Source organism: Crassostrea angulata, chromosome 8 (assembly GCF_025612915.1).
Source record: "Crassostrea angulata isolate pt1a10 chromosome 8, ASM2561291v2, whole genome shotgun sequence".
NCBI lineage: Eukaryota > Metazoa > Mollusca > Bivalvia > Ostreida > Ostreidae > Magallana > Magallana angulata.
In genome coordinates this window covers 33,320,827-33,340,469 of record NC_069118.1, presented here as the reverse complement: position 1 = coordinate 33,340,469, position 19,643 = coordinate 33,320,827, and the positions used below count along the sequence as shown (strand labels likewise).

General features: G+C 34.6%; 1 protein-coding gene across 2 annotated transcripts in view; it reads left to right on the top strand.

Annotated features, from left to right (window-relative positions):
• The first annotated feature begins 614 nt into the window (after window positions 1-614).
• The window catches only part of LOC128160331 (major facilitator superfamily domain-containing protein 4A-like), a 30,233-nt gene continuing 11,204 nt past the window's right edge, over window positions 615-19,643 (top strand). Inside the window, exons 1-4 of one of the 2 annotated variants that reach the window (XM_052823635.1) lie at window positions 615-1,335; window positions 15,832-16,030; window positions 16,121-16,348; window positions 19,191-19,314. In XM_052823635.1, coding sequence (XP_052679595.1) covers window positions 1,061-1,335; window positions 15,832-16,030; window positions 16,121-16,348; window positions 19,191-19,314 — 826 coding nt within the window. In that variant the 5' untranslated portion in view covers window positions 615-1,060. The remainder of the gene's footprint in view (window positions 1,336-15,831; window positions 16,031-16,120; window positions 16,349-19,190; window positions 19,315-19,643) is intronic. The other variant, XM_052823634.1, reaches the window with a different exon arrangement.

The following is a 19,643-nucleotide window of genomic DNA, read 5'->3' as shown; positions in this document are numbered from 1 at the left end:
ATAGTAAATATTATTAACTGCGTCTTAACCAATCAGATTTCAGTATTTAACATGAAAGTATAACAACAATAAATATTATCGTCTTTCCATCATGTTTAGAATTTTTTTTAATTTGGTTAGATATATGCTACAAGTACTTCGTAAAAGGCAATTTGAAACAAAAAAGTATTGAAGAGAAAGAAATTAACTTTTAAAATTGTTTTCATTTCCTGTTGCTGATGCTAGCCATTGTTTAGCCTACATTTAAACGTTATCCGTGATACAAAGACTAGCTATGTATGCGACATTTAGAACTTTAATATATAGGTGAGATTCAGGTATGAAAATAATAACACTTGATGTTCATTTCTACAGGTATGCAAGATTTTCCATTCATTTTTGTTCACGATTCATTTTACGATGTAAATGATTTGAAGAATAATTTAATAAGAATTTTTAGCTCGCTTCAGTAAACACAGCCCAGAGGCACGTAGACCTATGTTAAATCAACCGAGCGAGCGAAAGAGTTACAAAAAAAAATATCGAACGAACAAAAATCATTGCTCTAAAACGATGAAAAATGTTACCTATATTATATAGCTGTTCGCAATTAGTTGGTCGCACTAAAGTGACCAGTACTTACGCCAGAAAGTACGGGCAAAAATTGGCTAATGAAATGTAAACGAACTCCTCTAAACAACATCAATAATTCAGTCACTGCAACGCAGTATTACAGACACTATCTTGTCTCGAAAGGAGCCAGGTGTGTTGCCCCGATCGGACGCTCTCGGTAGTTATCGATCGGTAAAGTTAGTAGATTGAAGTGAAACGCTGCACTAGGGGGGATTCAACTATAGCCAGATTCTAAATCTTACGTCAAGAAAGGCACACTTATAGGGATGCGATGAATGTGTTACTTTGCTCAAGTATAGTTGGAATAACATTACCGTTTTAATTTTGTTTTCTTCACGAAGTTGAGATCTAAGTTAAAAGACAAGCATGAAGGAAACGGATTTATTTAAAATTAGGTAAAAATCGCAGAACTTTATATTGATTGTTTGCCAAAAAGAACGCAAAGGTCATGGCCACAACACCTACGACCTTTGACCCTCGGGTGACGGAGAATGGGGACAACAAACCCCACTTCCGGGTCCTTTTGAAGGAGAACTGGGTATCGGTTATGACGGACTGTCTGGTATTTGGTAGCTTTGGGATGGGTGTGGCTATTCTGGGACCCACGCTCTTTGACCTCGGGTGTCAGACCAGTGCCAGTTTGCGGGAGTTACAATGGGTGTTCTTTGTGCAACTTTTGCTGACGTTAGTTGGATCTGTCTCCGCGGGATGTCTTGCTCAAAGGTAGGTGTCTCTGTCTTAATTCCCCAAATCCACTTCTCTTATAGTCTCTTCTCTTAGCGATATAAAGGTTTTTTTCCAAATCATTCTGACCCCAAATATGTCTTTTGGAATCAAAATGTTGATTGTTCAATCCCACTATCTTATATTGCGCACGAATACGAAGTTGTATGTATTCTCATCTAACACTGTCTAAATCAATTATGATATCATATAAATTATGGTATGCTATTTTATTTGCATTTGCATCATACTTCGACTACATATGTTTTGAGTACAAAAATAAGATACGTTTAATATATGCCCCAAAGTCACCACGAAAAAATTAATAAACTTAAGCCTTATATAAAATATTATCAATTTTCGTTATCAGAGAAAATGACTGTCTTATACATCACGTTTCGAACATAACTTTCGTCATAATCAATCAAATCAGATAAGCTTGCAATTGTTATTGTAGCTAGGTGAATTGAGTTGTGACAATTTTTCTCTGTGTAAGATCATCTTCTTGGAGAGAGAGAGAGAGAGAGAGAGAGAGAGAGAGAGAGAGAGAGAGAGAGAGAGAGAGAGAGAGAGAGAGAGAGAGAGAGAGAGAAAGAGAGAGAGAGAGAGAAGGGGTCATATAGCCCCCAACGTGTTCAATTCTTTTTATTTTCAGAACACACACCCCCCCCCCCCCCCCCAAAAAAAAAAAACCACAAAAAAAAACCACAAAAAAAAAAACAAAAAAAAAACAACCCAGAAATGAACGGCTCAAGAATCCTACTTTTGCGATGATAAAATCGCTCCCTTAATATTTTGGAGAGGGAGGATCAGTAGAGATGCAACTTGCTGAAATTAATAGAATACAACCTTATTCAATAAAGCATGCTTGTGAGAACTCTCTATATTTTCATGGAGATTGTTGCCTTTGAAAGCCGCGCACATTGTCCATCATTTTACGCGAAAATCATATCGAAATCATCATAAGCACCGGTATTGATGCAGCGTATAGTTAATAACATCGTCCGGAGCCGGCGAGAAAGGGAAATTGAATTTGTATCTGTAAAAACCAGAATGCTTCGGTTGGAGAGTTTCGGAGACGTTACATAATTCCGCATAGCTAATGCAATTTCGTAACTATAATTATCATGAATATAATTGTATGTCATATTAATGCAGATGTTGTGTTACTGCAATATCATATACACGCATGTAAATCGAATTTCCAAACAAAACTCAATAAGAATGAAATCTAAACTGCATATGAGTCCTAGAACGTTCATGTTCGATATCAATCAAAATTGCCGAATTTTGGACATTTCACATACATATCTGTAGGTACAATTTACATGTAAATTTTCTTAATCCAATTCATGTACATCTGCATCCTGTCAACAAAGCATGAAATTGCGTGCATAATTGACATCCATGCGCGTGCGCAATGAATGTTCAAAGAACTCTATTGACACCAAAGTATGGAATATGTGTTTTATTTATTGTTGCACGCATCATAAAAACACGGAAAAACGAACAGCTATGCGATCAATTTTGATATCACCACAGAGAGAAGAACTGATATTAATTCCATAATTTCCATATTTATCATGGCTAAAATGCACGAAATGCTAAATGGTTTGGAATGCCCTTGTGAGATCAAGAAAAGCAATGGTAGTTTCAACGAAACAAGGTCGGGGCGGACCTCTATTGTATCTATATTTAGATTATTGTTGTTTTCATTAAGCACAGTGATCATTATAAGTGCCGAGTAATGAATTGGCACCGATTGTTACTTCTCGGTTATTTTCGTCAGAGCTCGTTGGGGGTTTTTTTCTGCTTGTAGAAAGGGCCCGAGAATTGGCACAATATTTGGAAATACACGTATTATCTATAATTATAATCTCATTGTTTTTATTGGAGAGTTTGCCAATTGCATCTCTGTCCTATGGCGGTTGAATTTCATTATCTAGTCCTACTTTACTAATGACTTTGGTGAATCTCCAAATTCAGTGTTTTATTTTGAGAAAGACGGGTGTTAATTTGCAAGATGGACATTGTTTTTTTTGACAGATATCGATTATTGTCATTTTCAAGGTTGTTGATTTTCGATCTCCACTGAGGCATTCCTGATACTTAATATGATTCTGGCACCTCAAATATCTATTTTGTTGCCAATTTCGTGCTCGGCATTTTCGTTAAATTAAGGGACAAGTTAGAATGAACTTGAATGTATTACAAAATAGCACACGAGAAAAGAAATAGATTTACGTGTTTCAGCTGTAAGAATTACAGTATGCATGTACATGTATATTCAGTTTACTGCAGGTCTGTAGCTCAACAGCTCTAGTATTTTATTACATGGCAGGAAGTAGCTCAACGGCATTTTAACCCGAATTTTCCCGTAGATCTTCAGAGCCAATATTGGGTAAAAAAAACCCCCAGAAACTTGCAATTAAGTTTGTTTCTGTTATTTTTTCTCTCCTTAAATTGTTATTGAATATCCCCTGTTGATGGTGATATATCTCTGTAAAAATTCAATATTAATGAAAACACATAAACAGAGGTTTTCTTTCTGGACTTATTTTCTATGATAAAACTTTTTTTGGCATAATTAATCAAATGTACATGTATTATTCTGTTGGAACAAAGTTCTTGCATTGCAAAACATATTAACGGTTGGTTCTTGTATGCAACTATGCACACATTTATATAATACATATCCGTGCGTGCTTCACTGCATAAACCCAAATAAAAAGCGATACCACTACACCTTGAACGGGTACAAAATGTAATAATGCATCAATAAATGCAATTATAAAAATACGTTTGATGCTTTAACAAGGATCGTGTCTGGTGAACCAGCTGTTGCTTCCATGGCATGCAGAAATAACAAACTCGTAACGAAGTCACTGTACTGTTAGTATTAGCATTAGTAGAAGTAAAATGTGACCACTTGACCTCTATATATATACCTGTAAGAATTTGAATTGCTGAACCGTATTCTTAGCCCATAAGCCCCCCCCCACCCCCTTTTGTCGATAGCTGAATTTAAAAAAAAAACCAGTGTAACAGGGGTGGGGCTACAGTAGCTCAATCAGTTTGCGTAGAATTTAGGATACTATTTGTATGTCGGGCTACAACATTGTAAAGACAATGTTTCTGTTTTGATTCTTGTTAATATGTTTAGATATATCAGTAACGCGCATATAGGGTAAATGTAGACTAGTATGTTGTTTCAGGGACTTAATGTAACACGTATATATACGTGCGTTCCTGTTAGTGTGCTGTTGATAAGTAGAAGTTTTTTTTTTTTTGGCTGCACCGCATCTCTGCAACCAGATTCCTGGTGAAATCCCCATGAGACACGGCGGATCCTGCATCATGTATTTTACATCAAAAGGCAGAAGGCGTAGTTTTTGTTTCGAAATCAATGTCTGGAAGAGATCGCCCTAATAGAACAAAAGAGCACAGCGATCCCTGATGGATTTTATGTCTTTTAATACCCATCAGACTTTTTTTTTTCCGGGAAATTAGTACATTGTACTTCAAACACGATGTCACTATATATATAGAGATCAATTGACGGCCGGGATAAGATCAGAACAGAGTAGCAATTCGGAGTTATGATTATTTGCAGAAAGGGCAATGACTAATTAGTCAAGCGCTAATGAACTTCAATCATGGCACGGTACACCGTGGAACGCTAGCGCAAATAACCGGATGCGGAACGACACAAAAGGTTCCGGTACATGCTACGCAAATTCTCTCATCTAATTACGGTATCGATGTAAAAGGATTTGTAGACAAAGCCTTGACATTTTTTTTTAAACTTTCGTTTCATTATGTCCTTATATCAAAAGCATTTCATAAACTATTCTGGCAGAAACTCTGATAGTTATATTTTCCTTTGAATAATTCTTTTCATTGTTTTTTACAATGTTTTTACATTCTATCTTTGAACAAAGCGTTTTACATCTCTTTAAGCCCCTCTTCATCAATCTATCCAACAGTTCATCACGGATATGATCAGTTTGCATCTGTGATTGAGCGCAAATACATTTTCTCCCCCAAAGCACATCGTTCGTCTATCTTTGGTTACTAATAATAGGAAATTCTTTAGATCATATACTAGTATACTTATTTACATTGTTTATCGTTACGTTCACAATAGCCGTCTTTTGGAATGAATTCAAATACATGGTAAATAACCATTTGGATAGAGACAACTACCTCATAGAGGTACACATTCCTATCTTCGGATGAGTTATAAATTGGGTTCAGTTTTGTTGTTTTCTTTTAAATTAGCTAAACATTGTTTTGAATAGATATAATTATATTCAGTTTTCGATATTTGAAGGCAACTGTTAATAAAATATCCTTTAAGGAAAGAAAAACTAGGGAACTACCTTAAGACCTTATGGATTATCAAAATTTAATGAATGCAAGTATATTTCTCTCAATTGTGACTTACTAATGCCAGCCTTGGCTTTGTCCTTTAAGATACAGTTAATTTTACTTTTCCTGTGGTTTATAAGTTCAAGAACTTTTCCCCTTCTATGTATATGTAAAATTCAAATTATGTACTATGCACATGTCAATCATTTCTACGAGTTCAAATTGAACATGATTTTTTTTCTCGTTTTTCAACCATAACCAAATACATATGCATGTAATTTCGTTTCTGTATCAATTATGATATATTTGACCACGCTCCGACCGAAATTATCACCTTATAATATTTAAAGAACGATTCCTTATTACTTTTATTTATGTTATTTCCAATTTCTACACTTTCAAACAAACAGAAAGTAAAACCATTATTTTTTTCATGTAGCACATGCATACGCGACACAGCCAATAACGTGTTTCGGTTATTCTATAAGACACGCCCTTTTTCTGTCGCTCATCGTTTATGAAATTATTGGGTTTTAGGCTTCAAAATTGATTCGTAATGTTATCACAGACAAAGACAGTAGAAAATGTAAATATAATGAATAATTCACAAAAATTACTGCCTAAGATACTGCCAATTTGTTCACCATAAGTTTTATGTGCCATATTTTTATCACACAAAGGTAGTATAATTATATAGGATGAAACAGATCGGCATAAACAAAGTACCAGTTATAACAAATCTGAATTATTTATTATAATACATGTCGACTTTAGGCCGAGAAAATATGGATAAACGAAGCACCACTAGAACCCTACTATATACGGCGCCTAAGTCTCCAACATATTGTTTCAATCGTGGTAGCGTTATAGAATAAGTGAAAATTGCAGTACATTTGTAATTACTTTTGCAGACAGTACATATACTTGGGTTGGAGAGGGATTAGCACCTTTCGATAAAATTTTCAATAATATATCTTTTTGAAAAACTTTGACTTTCTTTTAACATAGCTGGATGGTAATATAAATGACGTACTTATGTATTAGAACTCACATTGGCGTTTATTAATTCATGCTTAGTGACAAAAAATGACATGGTATATGTGTCTATCAGCACTTTATACATGTAACAGCGATCTACCGGAATAATTAATTCTTATTTCATAGTGTATACCTTACCATGACTAAAAAACCTGAAAATCGTGGTACTTTGGTTTCAGAGAGTGGGCTTTAAAATAATCGTTTAACAGTCAATATGATACTGCTAACATTTGCAATCTGTCAAAAAATTCCCCAAATTTTACAAACATCGATAATCTTGGCTTGATCTTCATTACGCATTTTAAATGTGACATTTACATTTTCAGTGTCTTTCTCCGTGAAAACATCACGAATTTGTGCTTTACAGTCCAATAAACAAAATGACGTATTGTTGGGGTGCAAGTGGGTTTTGCATAATTAATATTCTAATATTTAATCGCACAATTGCTGAAAGTTATACAAATATAATAATAAGGAAGAATTCTTTGGATATTATGAGGACATAATTTCAGTCGGGGCGTGATCACATCCATCATAAAGCCATTCGGGCTTTATTGGTTTTGATTACGCCACGACCAAATTTATTACCCCACGATACTTAAAGAATGATTCCTTATTCCTTAAATAAGACTTCCCGTTTCATTTTTGTGCGATCGAAGTCTGAATTTCTATCATATGAAGTGAAACAGGACTACGGCTTGATACCATAGTTTGCCCTACAATCTGCCATTTAATTTTTTTCGATTTCAGATTTATCACGTTTTTTCACCATTCAAATAGATGAAACAAAAACAAATTGAGAGCTCTAAAATCCGATATTAAACGATTATGAGACAATCGTTTTTCATATATATAAACCGTGTGCTTAAGTGAGTTTCAATTCATGAGTAATGGATTTTAGACGACATCTTCAAGCAGACAATGCCCTGTCCTGACGTCACATGTTTACACATCACTGAGTTTCAAGTATTGCTACTTCCGGTAGTAAGAAAACGGAAAGTTCCAACGAACGATTTATCGAAACCCAAAATACTGAACATGTCAGGGAATCGAATAGAAAAAGAAATTTGACCAGTCACGCAAATGAAATCCGTTAATTCTAATTCAAAGTTTCAATACTAACGATAATTGAATCGGAAGTTCGCCACGAAACTAACTTTTCCTTCCCATTGTGACTGTCATTACTGGTCAAAAATCGCGTGGTGATTGCCATCATACAATATAATGACTGATTTTTACATTTTGTACAAGTCTAGTTGAGAATGAAAATGAAAAGAGAGCCGATAATTCCCCTGAGTTTTTTCCCCGTGCCTTCTCTCCGCGTCCTCTCCGTAATTAAACTACACCACAGGGTGAGAGAAATAAACAAATTGCAACCCATTTTAACCATGTGAAATTATTAGCAATATTATTTCCAACAAAAATAACCCCTCCCCCAATTTTCTTCAGCAACTGCACAGCGAAACTTTGGTAATTTTCTCTTACTATTATAATCAGTGCTAATTATAAAGCTTTCGACTGATAAGCCAATGTAATTATAGGCTCACATGTACATGTAAACGTCCCATACAGGTTCACGTAACCCAAATTCTGACTTTTTTTTTTCTCTCGCCATTTTCTGGCTTCCCATTCTAATTTAATTTTGTTTATTCATCGTATATGAGGCATTGTAGACGACCAAAGAATCGGATTTTTTCATTCACCGTATATATACGTACCATTATGCTAAGAGTGAACGCCGGCTGCATGTTATTTTAGAATGATCTCCATATCGGAAGCGATAAAAAAATAAGAGGAAGACGCAATTTATACATGTATTAAGATCTCCCCCGAGGGAAACAGAAGAAAGAAGCTCTCTCTAAAAAATAAAACGAAATCAGAAATTATAGTATCATGTCAATGAACGACGAATCGAGAAAGTTAATCCGACTGACATCCTTTGGGTACAAGTGGACTCGAAACAAGTATGAAATTAATTCTGTTTGTGGGAGGTCAATCGAATGCACATTCTCCAATTGTTTCTGACCCATACTTAATCTTATGCTATCAATAAATAACGCAGTGAGAAATCATTCTCTGATGATAATTAACGGCCTTAACGGACCGCCTTTTCTCTTCAGGGACCCCTTTGTTTGCCGTTTGCTTTTAACAAGGAGAAGTCGCAGGCCAAATTTCATCTACGAACAGTCGATATGATTTTCCTGTTTAGTGGTGTTTATTGCGGAGTATTATTCGCTTGCTTCCTTACGGGGCCGTTGGTCAGTTTACTGTCTAGTGTCTGGCCAGGAACAGATATAAAAGCGAACCAGATTTTGTTCTCCATTGATGGAAATACATTTACGTGTTGTATCTCGGTTAGTAAGCACAAAGCTAATTAATGTGCGTTGTTACGCAAACGCGCTATTGCGATGAATTGGATATGGTTAGATAATGATGTGGCAATTTTAACACATTCTAAATCGCCTTATTTCTTAAGTACATCTTCGCAGTGAAAGTCAAGGATGTAACTAAAGGTTTATTTGTATAAGGTTATATTCAGTCAAGATAAACAACTACAAGTTAAGAGGGTTGAATGGTTTCGACCATTTTTAGACTGTATTGATCTTCCTAAGAAGAAGAGCTCAATATAAAAATATAGGAAATTTTCCCAAATTAAAAGGCGTGGTATATGTAGAACCATTTTATCAAGAGCTTGGACTTTGGATAGTTGTGTCAAACAGCAATGTGACGTAGGCCTGTCTATTTCATTGCTGGCTACTCAGCCATGGCTCTTTGAAACTTGCTTTTGAACTAAGACTACGCAATCGGTGCATATTTCGCTTGAAACTTGTTTTTTTTTAACTTGTTTTGACGCAAGAAATAGATAGCTTCGTCTAACCGAAAGTCCAAGGTCTTGTTAAAATGGTTCTATTTTTCTTTTACTAAATAACAGTAACCATGATGGGTGGTCACCAAATTAAACATCAGATCTACATTTACTTATAATTTTAAAAATGATTTTTTATAAGCTATAAACTATCATGAAGAAAAGAAAAATTCCACACAATTTAGTTTTAAAATTTGAACATTTTTCTTAGATATTTTATACAGAGCTCTTCTTCTAAAATGAAAGAAGATTAAAATAGTCTATAATTGGACATGGCTATCGAGCCCTCTTAATTAAGACATTGATTAAAATTTTAGAATATTATCATATCATTTTAAAACACCTTTATCGTCAATCGGTTTTTTTTTCACATTGTAACAAAAGCAATCTAAAATCATTATAGCGAATTTAATGTTGTGAAACCGTTTTGACGCCGGATTCTGATCTATTTTTAATAGGGCTGTATTATGTTGTTCAATCTTAACACAATCAGTGAAGAGTCATCAGTGGCTTGATTGTTTATCTAAATTATGGGTTATAAAACTGTTACAGTAAAAATGTTATAACAGTCCCAGGAGCAAAATTAAGGAAGGTGATCTTTTTGTGTCAAATAACATTATAAAATTGACAGAACATGCACAAAAATAATGTGAGAGTAATTGGACGCCCTGGTCTGTAGTGATTATCAGGCAGTGAAATAAAATTTAATGAATTCATCATGCACTAGTGGATGCTTTGCAAAATAAGTCAAACTATAGGCAATTAAATTAAAGTAAAATGGGATAGGGAACAAAGGGTTTGATGGCGTAAATCTTGGTTATAGTGTTTTGCCATGTATGCATACAGTCTAGTCATTAAAAAAGAAATTCGTGACATTTAGTCTTCACTATCTAGCAATGTATAAATTGTTTGCAATTGTCAGGGGGCGGGGGGGGGGGGTGCTTTTGACTGTGACTAACTCTGTCCCGTGTTCTGAAAATAAATTTACGGCATATGATATTTAAGTCAGTTTAGAATCTCTCATTTAGCATAAAATTGCCGACAAAAAATTATTTAGAGCAAATATTTACAACCGCAGAAATTATTAGTTAATGTATTTGGTACCATATGTATGATGTAATTACTTGTGTCGTTTACATGAGATATTAATGGAATGCATGTTAATGATGTAAGCTATACAGTTTTTATTAACGAAAAGTGGAAAAATATGTTATTGTTCCCGATCCTTTGTATTCCGACACACGACTACGCACGCGTGATACTTACGTCTGCTGATGGTTCATCACAAATAAAATGAAAACTGAAGGAGCATGCGCACCGTCTTAGACTTGTTAACCCTCACTAAGATGGGACATAAAATCGAAAAAGCAGCTTACAGTGACAAGATTAGGTCCGGTGAAGATTGACGTCCGTGGAAGCTGATTTCATTTCTAATTAGTCCATAATGCATTTGAATTGCGGAGAGTATCCCATCGTGGGTTAAGTGATGGAATTGAGGAATAGGGAACTAAAAGTCACTTGTTGATTTTTGGTTGAGAAAAAAAAATATATATTAACCAGAAGGGGGCCATTTTGTTCTTTGGATGGTTCCTCAAGGGATTCTCGTCTGGATCAGGAAAGACTAGCATAATTAGATTAAGTGATAATCATTAGGCTAGACTTTTTTTTCCCAGTACAGATCGTTATACCGAATCACATAATGTTACCAAGTTGTTTTGTTTTGTTTTCCCATTCGACATCCAGAAATAACTTTCCTGGTTACTTTTGCAAACTTGTGAAAAAAAAACTTTTAAAAAAGAAAAGAGAAGAAGATGCGCATTTATTAAACGAACTGAAAGATCCTCATGCAATCTCGTAATTCAACAAATATTGATTTGATATGCTTAGAAAAAGCTAGAAGTCATACACGAGATAGAGGCAGACGGAAGGTCAAGGTGGCAACTGTTGAAGAAATAGTTGTAATGGTAATGTCGATATCTATATATGAAACGGTCTTTCTTGTTTTGATGGCTTTTTATGGTAACATCTGGCCGTACTAGTTATTCTACGTTAATTCTACGTTGTACGTCCTTGAACAGTAGGTTTTCGGAGAAATCCAGTAAAAACGAACAAATTTTGTCAATTTTCCCTCTAAATCCCCCCTATTTTGCTGCATACATTGCCACCATGATTTCTTTTAAATCCTTTTTTATTCATAATGATATTAATACTACATCAATGTGATTTCATTTTTGCCTGAGAAGCCTTGATGCATTAAAAATCCCCATCTGATACTTCCTATAACAGATGTCGGATTAAAATTGCCGATCCTCTATTTTAATAATCATAGTTGGAAATTGTAATTGAATATAGCAATACAGCTGCTTATGAGTATATATTTAACCATCTTTTTACATGTACATTAAACAGTACATTAAACACTCCACTTTTCTATGCGAGGTTATTTAACCTCTCTCTCTCTCTCTCTCTCTCTCTCTCTCTCTCTCTCTCTCTTTTATGAGCTGATAATTTCAGTCAAGGCGTGATCAAATCCAATAAAGCCAAATCAATTATCATACCCCTTGACCGAAAATATCACACCATAGTATTCAAAGAATGGTTCCTTTATTACTTGTGTTTATATAATTTCCAGCAATTGTACGATTTTAAATACTAGAATATTAGTTATGCAAACCTCGCTTGTGTCTCAGCAACTCGTAAATTAAATTTATTGAAATTTACATTACAAAATCGATTCGTAGTGTTAACACAGACAAATACACTAGAAAATGTAAGATCCCGTTCAGAAACCCAATTTTCATTGTTATTTGTAAATCATTGTGGTGAACGAATCCATCAATTTTAAATGACGTCATTCTCATCAACAGTTGAATTTTTCAGACTTAAAAAATAAGTAATCTTCATTTTGTTGTCTGCTTTATTCTCCCGGCGCGGATTATCACAACCCCACAATGAGCATTATTGCGTTTGCACATAAAACAAAATAGAGTAGAAATGCTTACCTAGGGAATAGTCTGCACTTTGGGGGACAATATTCACTTGCAAACCAAAATGTTATAATGTCAAATTTACAGAAATGCGAATTATCGACTATCTTGTTGAAAACACTGGCTAAGCCAATGACATAATTCTTTAAAATTAAAGCAAAAACACCCGTTTTTAGTTTCTGCAAATTAGCTATAATTCTAAATTAGTCCTTATAACATAGCACAGCAAGAGGTGACATCGGACAACTTTTCCTATTACGTAATTGCGCAACTCTGCGCTGTGAAATGCGATGAATAATTAAAATATCAATTACAATAAACACGTTAGGCTCTCGGAATCAGGGGTAGAATAAGCGATAAAATATCAATAAAACCTGTTGAAGTCTTTTTGATTTGCAGGAAGAAAAAGTCTGTAGCACTTTGAATAATTGATATAGAAGCCGAACTAAATACAAGAAAATTGAAATTGTACACAGTCATGAGGCATTGTAAAGCATCAGCAATTGAAATAGCTTTGAAAATTGCATGAACATTTAATCCTTTTAAAATAGCATATAGCCTAAGGAAAAATTATGGAATGCCATAGCTGCCTTAAGGTCAATTTCATATTATCTGAATTGGTATATTTTTTTATATGCAATAGTAATATCATTATATGCAGTGCTAACATCATTATATGCAGTGCTAACATCATTATATGCAGTGCTAACATCATTATATGCAGTGCTAACATCATTATATACTATTATTTCACCATTATATTCAGGGGTAAAATCTTAATTTGAAGTGGTAACATCATTACGTTATGTCGTAAGATCATTATGTGCAGTAGTTTATTCATTATATGCTATGAATAAATCTTTATATGATATGATAAACTCATTTCATACAGAGCTAAACTCATAATGAACTATTGTTCAATCGTTATGTTAAATGGTACACTCTTCATGTGCAGTTGCAAAATCCTTTTATGCAGTGCAACTTCTTGACATTAGGTGATAAGTTCATTATATGCAGTACTAACATCATGTTATGGTGTATTAAAACCATTATGTATGGTGGTAAAACCTTTATGTATTGTGGTGAAAGCTTTACATGCAATTGTAAATCCTTTATATGATGTGACAATTTTATAATATGCCGTTGTTGAGTCATTATATTATGAGGTCAGTTCTTTACATGATGTGATCATTTCATTATATGGAGTGGTAACTTCTTTATATGCAGTCGTAACTCTTTATGATGAGGTTGTAAACTGGTTCTCGCTGAAAAGTTTTAATGGGGAAGAGGTCCAGTTTTATTTTGCAAAAAGATGCCGCGTTCATTGTGACGATGCACATTTCCTGGTCAACTTGTCGTTTGTTTTGAAGAGAGAGAGAGAGAGAGAGAGAGAGAGAGAGAGAGAGAGAGAGAGAGAGAGAGAGAGAGAGAGAGAGATTCTCTGTTCATTGTGACGATGCACATTTCCTGGTCAACTTGTCGTTTGTTTTGAAAAGAGAGAGAGAGAGAGAGAGAGAGAGAGAGAGAGAGAGAGAGAGAGAGAGAGAGAGCGAGAGAGAGAGAGAGAGAGATTCTCTGTTCTTGATACATCGATGTGTGATAAATCGAATGAATTTTTAGTAGAGTACGCGTTTAATTTTAAAAGTGAAATAAATTTCAAAAAATGATAGTTTATCCATCATTCATTTTCAAAACCATCGGAATAGGGGTATTACCTTAATGATATGAAGATATCTGCAACAGCTTTATGGAAATTAGTACAGGAACTGCAACACCTTCTTTGTATACGTAGGATTTAAAATACAAAAATACATGCCCGGTGAGCTTAAATTCTATACAGTGGATGAAACAACCATAAAAAGAGGTTAAGACCAACCAATTTCTTTATTATTTCTTAAAAATCAAATTAATTTTAAGAAAAATGAAAAATAATTTTTATTTATGTCTATGAATAAAAATTTGTCTATTCCTTTTGTGTTGGAGGCATTAATCAGCGAGGAGTAGCATCTACCTGGTACATTGAAACAAAGGTCTTTCGACTTTGATTTTAAAACGCTTGCTTCATTTTTTGTAATTTCTTTTACTCTTAAATTAAAAGCATACTCTACTAATAATACATTCGATTTTTCACACAAAATAGGTTCAATGATTGATATTATGATATCGATATTAAGGACAGATTCACTCTCTCTCTCTCTCTCTCTCTCTCTCTCTCTCTCTCTCTCTCTCTCTCTCTCTCTCTCTCTCTCTCTCTCTTCAAAACAAACGACAAGTTGACCAGGAAATGTGCATCGTCACAACGAACGCGGCATCTTTTTCAAAATACAACTGGACCTCTTCCCCATTAAAACTTTTCAGCGAGAACCAGTTTACAACCTCATCATAAAGAGTTACGACTGCATATAAAGAAGTTACCACTCCATATAATGAAATGATCACATCATGTAAAGAACTGACCTCATAATATAATGACTCAACAGCGGCATATTATAAAATTGTCACATCATATAAAGGATTTACAATTGCATGTAAAGCTTTCACCACAATACATAAAGGTTTTACCACCATACATAATGGTTTTAATACACCATAACATGATGTTAGTACTGCATATAATGAACTTATCACCTAATGTCAAGAAGTTGCACTGCATAAAAGGATTTTGCAACTGCACATGAAGAGTGTACCATATAACATAACGATTGAACAATAGTTCATTATGAGTTTAGCTCTGTATGAAATGAGTTTATCATATCATATAAAGATTTATTCATAGCATATAATGAATAAACTACTGCACATAATGATCTTACGACATAACGTAATGATGTTACCACTTCATATAAAGATTTTACCCCTGAAAATAATGGTGAAATAATAGTATATAATGATGTTAGCACTGCATATAATGATGTTAGCACTGCATATAATGATGTTACCACTGCATGTAATGATGTTACCACTGCATATAATGATATTACTATTGCATATAAATAAGATACCAGTTCATATAATATGAAATTGACCTTAAGGCAGCTATGGCGTTCCATCAAAAATAATTACACCTCCGTCCGTTCATCCATCCATCTTTTCATTCATTCATTCATTCATTCATTCATTCATTCATTCCTTCAAGACATTCATTTTTTTAGTTATATAAAACAATCTCAGTACTAACCCTCATTGATTTGAATTCAATCAATCAATCAATCAGATTGACCTGTCTCCTTTAAGGTTGGTTCCGGTCCACGTGCTGATGTTGATCGGTATGTTCGGCCTCCCCTTCACCATGTTGCTGGTCCCCGCCTGTACCGAGTTCACCGAGCTCCTGCTCAACCTCATGTTGATGGGTTGGTGCATGGGCTGCATCGACTGCGTGGCCAACCTGAGGATGATTCTTAGGTTTGGGACCAACGTCTCCCCCTTTCTACAGGTATTTTTATTTTCCATCTACTTACTTACCATACTTTGTGTTTTAATTCCGTTTCTTAAGAATGTCTCTCTGACTTCCATACTATTACAGGCAATGCATTTTTGCTACGGACTGGGGGCCTTCATCAGCCCCATGATTGCCGCCCCGTTCACCCTAGACGTGGAGTGTTCTCAGCCAGTAAATGGCAAAGTGACATTGGATACATTCGAACCGACAACGAATTCCAGTGGTGCACAAGTTCCCACCCAGGTGACGGTGTCCAGGGCGCAACACCTGAGTCACTCGGAGAGTGCTTTCTTTATTCTCGCTAGTATCCAGGTAAGTTTACATAGATATTCTGTAGGTATTCATAGAACTGGTTTTGTACTTAATGCCTGACCTGAAATATAAGTGTATGGTAGTATATGAACACATCGTCGAAACACACAGCCAGTCTAACATGTGCGCTCTTTGACGTCGACAGTGGAAGAACTCGATGATTATCTCTCGTTCTAGTAAATTATGCATGCCGTATTCCGATTGGCTCGTTCAATTTTTAGCTCACCGAGACGAAGTCAGGGGGAGCTTATGCTATACCCTCGGCGTCGGCGTCGGCGTCCGGACCTGGTTAAAGTTTTTGTTGCAGGTCCTGTATCTAAGCTATTACTTGTCCTATCTTCACCAAACTTGCATGAATGATGCATCTGGACCTACTTATGGACTTGAAAGACTTGGATGCTGAATCTGAGTCCTAAATTTCAGATGCTGGAGGAGGTTAAGGTTTTTGGACCAGGTTAAAGTTTTTGTTGCAGGTGCCCTTTGATAGCAATATCTAAGTTACTGCAGGTCCGTACTTCACCAAACTTGCATGGATGGTGTGTCTAATGATACTGATGCACCAGACAGGCTTGAGTGCTGAATCTGAGCTATAGGTTTCGGATGCTGGAGGAGGTTAAGGTTTTTGGAGCTGGTTAAAGTTTTTGTTGCAGGTGCCCTTTGAGAGCAATATCTAAGTTACTGCAGGTCCGTACTTCACCAAACTTGCATGGATGGTGTGTCTTATGATACGGATGCACCAGACAGGCTTGAGTGCTGAATCTGAGCTATAGGTTTCGGATGCTGGAGGAGGTTAAGGTTTTTGGAGCTGGTTAAAGTGTTTGAAACAGGTGCCCTCTGATGATTATATCTTAGTTACTACTTGTCCTAACTTCACCAGACTTCCATGAATGGTGCGTCTTATGATACTGATGCACCTGACAGGTTTGAATGCTGAGTCTGAGCCATAGGTTTCAGATGCTGGATATGGTTGAGTTTTTTGGAACAGGTCACATGTTTAATAGATAATAGTTGCATAGTTGATTAAACTGTAGTATGAATGAATCACATAGGAAGCTTCAGATGCAGAGCTTGATCTCCATTATCAAGGATGCTAAAAAATATATCTTAGTTATTACAGGTCCTAACTTCACCAAACTTGAATGGATGGTGTGTCTTATGATACAGATGCACCTGAAAGACATGGATGTTGAATCTGAGCCATAGGTTGCGGATGCTTGAGCAGGTTAAGGTTTTAATTGCTAGTGCCCTCTGATGATGATATCTTAGTTATTACTGGTCTGAACTTCACCAAACTTGCATGGAGATGCGTCTTATGTATACTGATGCACCTGACATGCTTGAATGCTGAATATGAGCCATAGGTTTCAGATGCTGGATGAGGTTTAGTTTTTTTGGAACAGGTCACATGTTTTATAGATGATAGCTTGCATAGTTGATTTAACTATATTATAAATGAAACGCAGAGGTTGCTTCAGATGCAGAGCCTGATCTCCATTATCAAGGATGCTAAAGAAATCTTCTACCTCACTCAAACCTGCTCGATAGATAGATGTGTTTGTTGATAAATGATATAACATAATTCCTATGATATAGTATTGTATGGTATGAAACAATATTGTTTAATATGATACAATATAATATCATATGTAATATTATAAAAAGTTATATGATTCGATATGATATTGTATAAATTTTTGTGATATTTTATGTTATGATATTGTATAATGATATCGTTATGTATAGTATTGTATATTATGATTCAATATTGTATAATATTATATTGTGTTATTAATTTATTATTTAATCACATGATACTATTACATAAGATATTGCAAAATATAATATTGTCTCCTATGATACTATATTGTATATTCTATAATATTGTATCATACGAATTTGTATAATATGATATAAGTTTCTGTAAAAAAAGAATTATATCACATGAAATTGTATAATATGATACTGTTATATTATATAACATCGTATCATACGATATTGCATAATATAATATTGGTTTATAATATGATATATTATCACATCACATGAAATTGTATTGTATGATATTGTAAAATATATTATAGTATCATATGATACAATATGTATAATATAATATTGTATTATATAATATTTTACTTTATCACATAATATTGTATCATTTGATATGATACAATGTTGTATCAAATAATATTGTACCATATGATACAATATCATATTATGTATCAAAAATGATACAGTATCATACAATATCATGCTATATTATACAATATAATATCATGTGTTTCAATGTTATGATGTATTTTGTAATATGATACTGTAATATTATACCATATTGTTTTATATATTATGATATTGTATTATTTGATCAAATACAATAACGTATAACACAATACAATGTCATATCATACATTACAATATCATATCTCATCATTGTTTATTATGGTATTTTATTGTATTATATGATATATGTTGTAAATATGATAGGATGCAATATTTAATTTTATATTATTGTATTGATTAACATATGAACATATGATTATCATACAATTTTTTAACAGATAATATATATATTATGTCAAAACAGAATCCATGAATATCCAAGATCATAAAGTATGATTTTCATTTAATATGATAAAGGTCTCATAAAGGTGAAGTCTCATAAGGGTGATGTCTCGTCTCGGTGAGCTTTGTAATCTGTGATTACCTATGTTTGTATATGAAATTCCACCAATTGAGTAGATGCTTACGCATTTTCTGCGCAACATACAACTGCACGCATTGTGTCTGAATATTAACATGATAGCCTATAATCTTAGTACTGTAATAACACGCTGGGTGCGGACAGTTTCTTTTTACAGCTATCGTCATAGTAGTGGTGATTCTGGAGAAGAAGCGAATCATCTTCTCGGGCGTCACGGTCTCACAGTCAGCCAGTATGACGTCAGTGCGCGAGGCATCGTCAGAACAAGGTAGGAATAAAAATATCACTATTTGTACAAATTCATTATAATAAGGTAGAATGTTTATTGAAATATGCCTTAATGACTGTTTGTATAATGAATAGGGATAATGATATACCAGTAAAATGTCAGTGACCTGTCATATTTAACACATTACGAGAATTTTGCCTCCTGCAAATTCATATTGCTATATATATCGTTCAACAGCTTACAACTGGGACAGTTTTGTTTAGAACATTTTAACCAGAGCTTGGACTTTGGGTAGTAGTGTCAAACAGCAATGTGACGTATGCCTGTCTATTTCATTGCTGGCTGCTCAGCCATGGCTCTTTGAAATC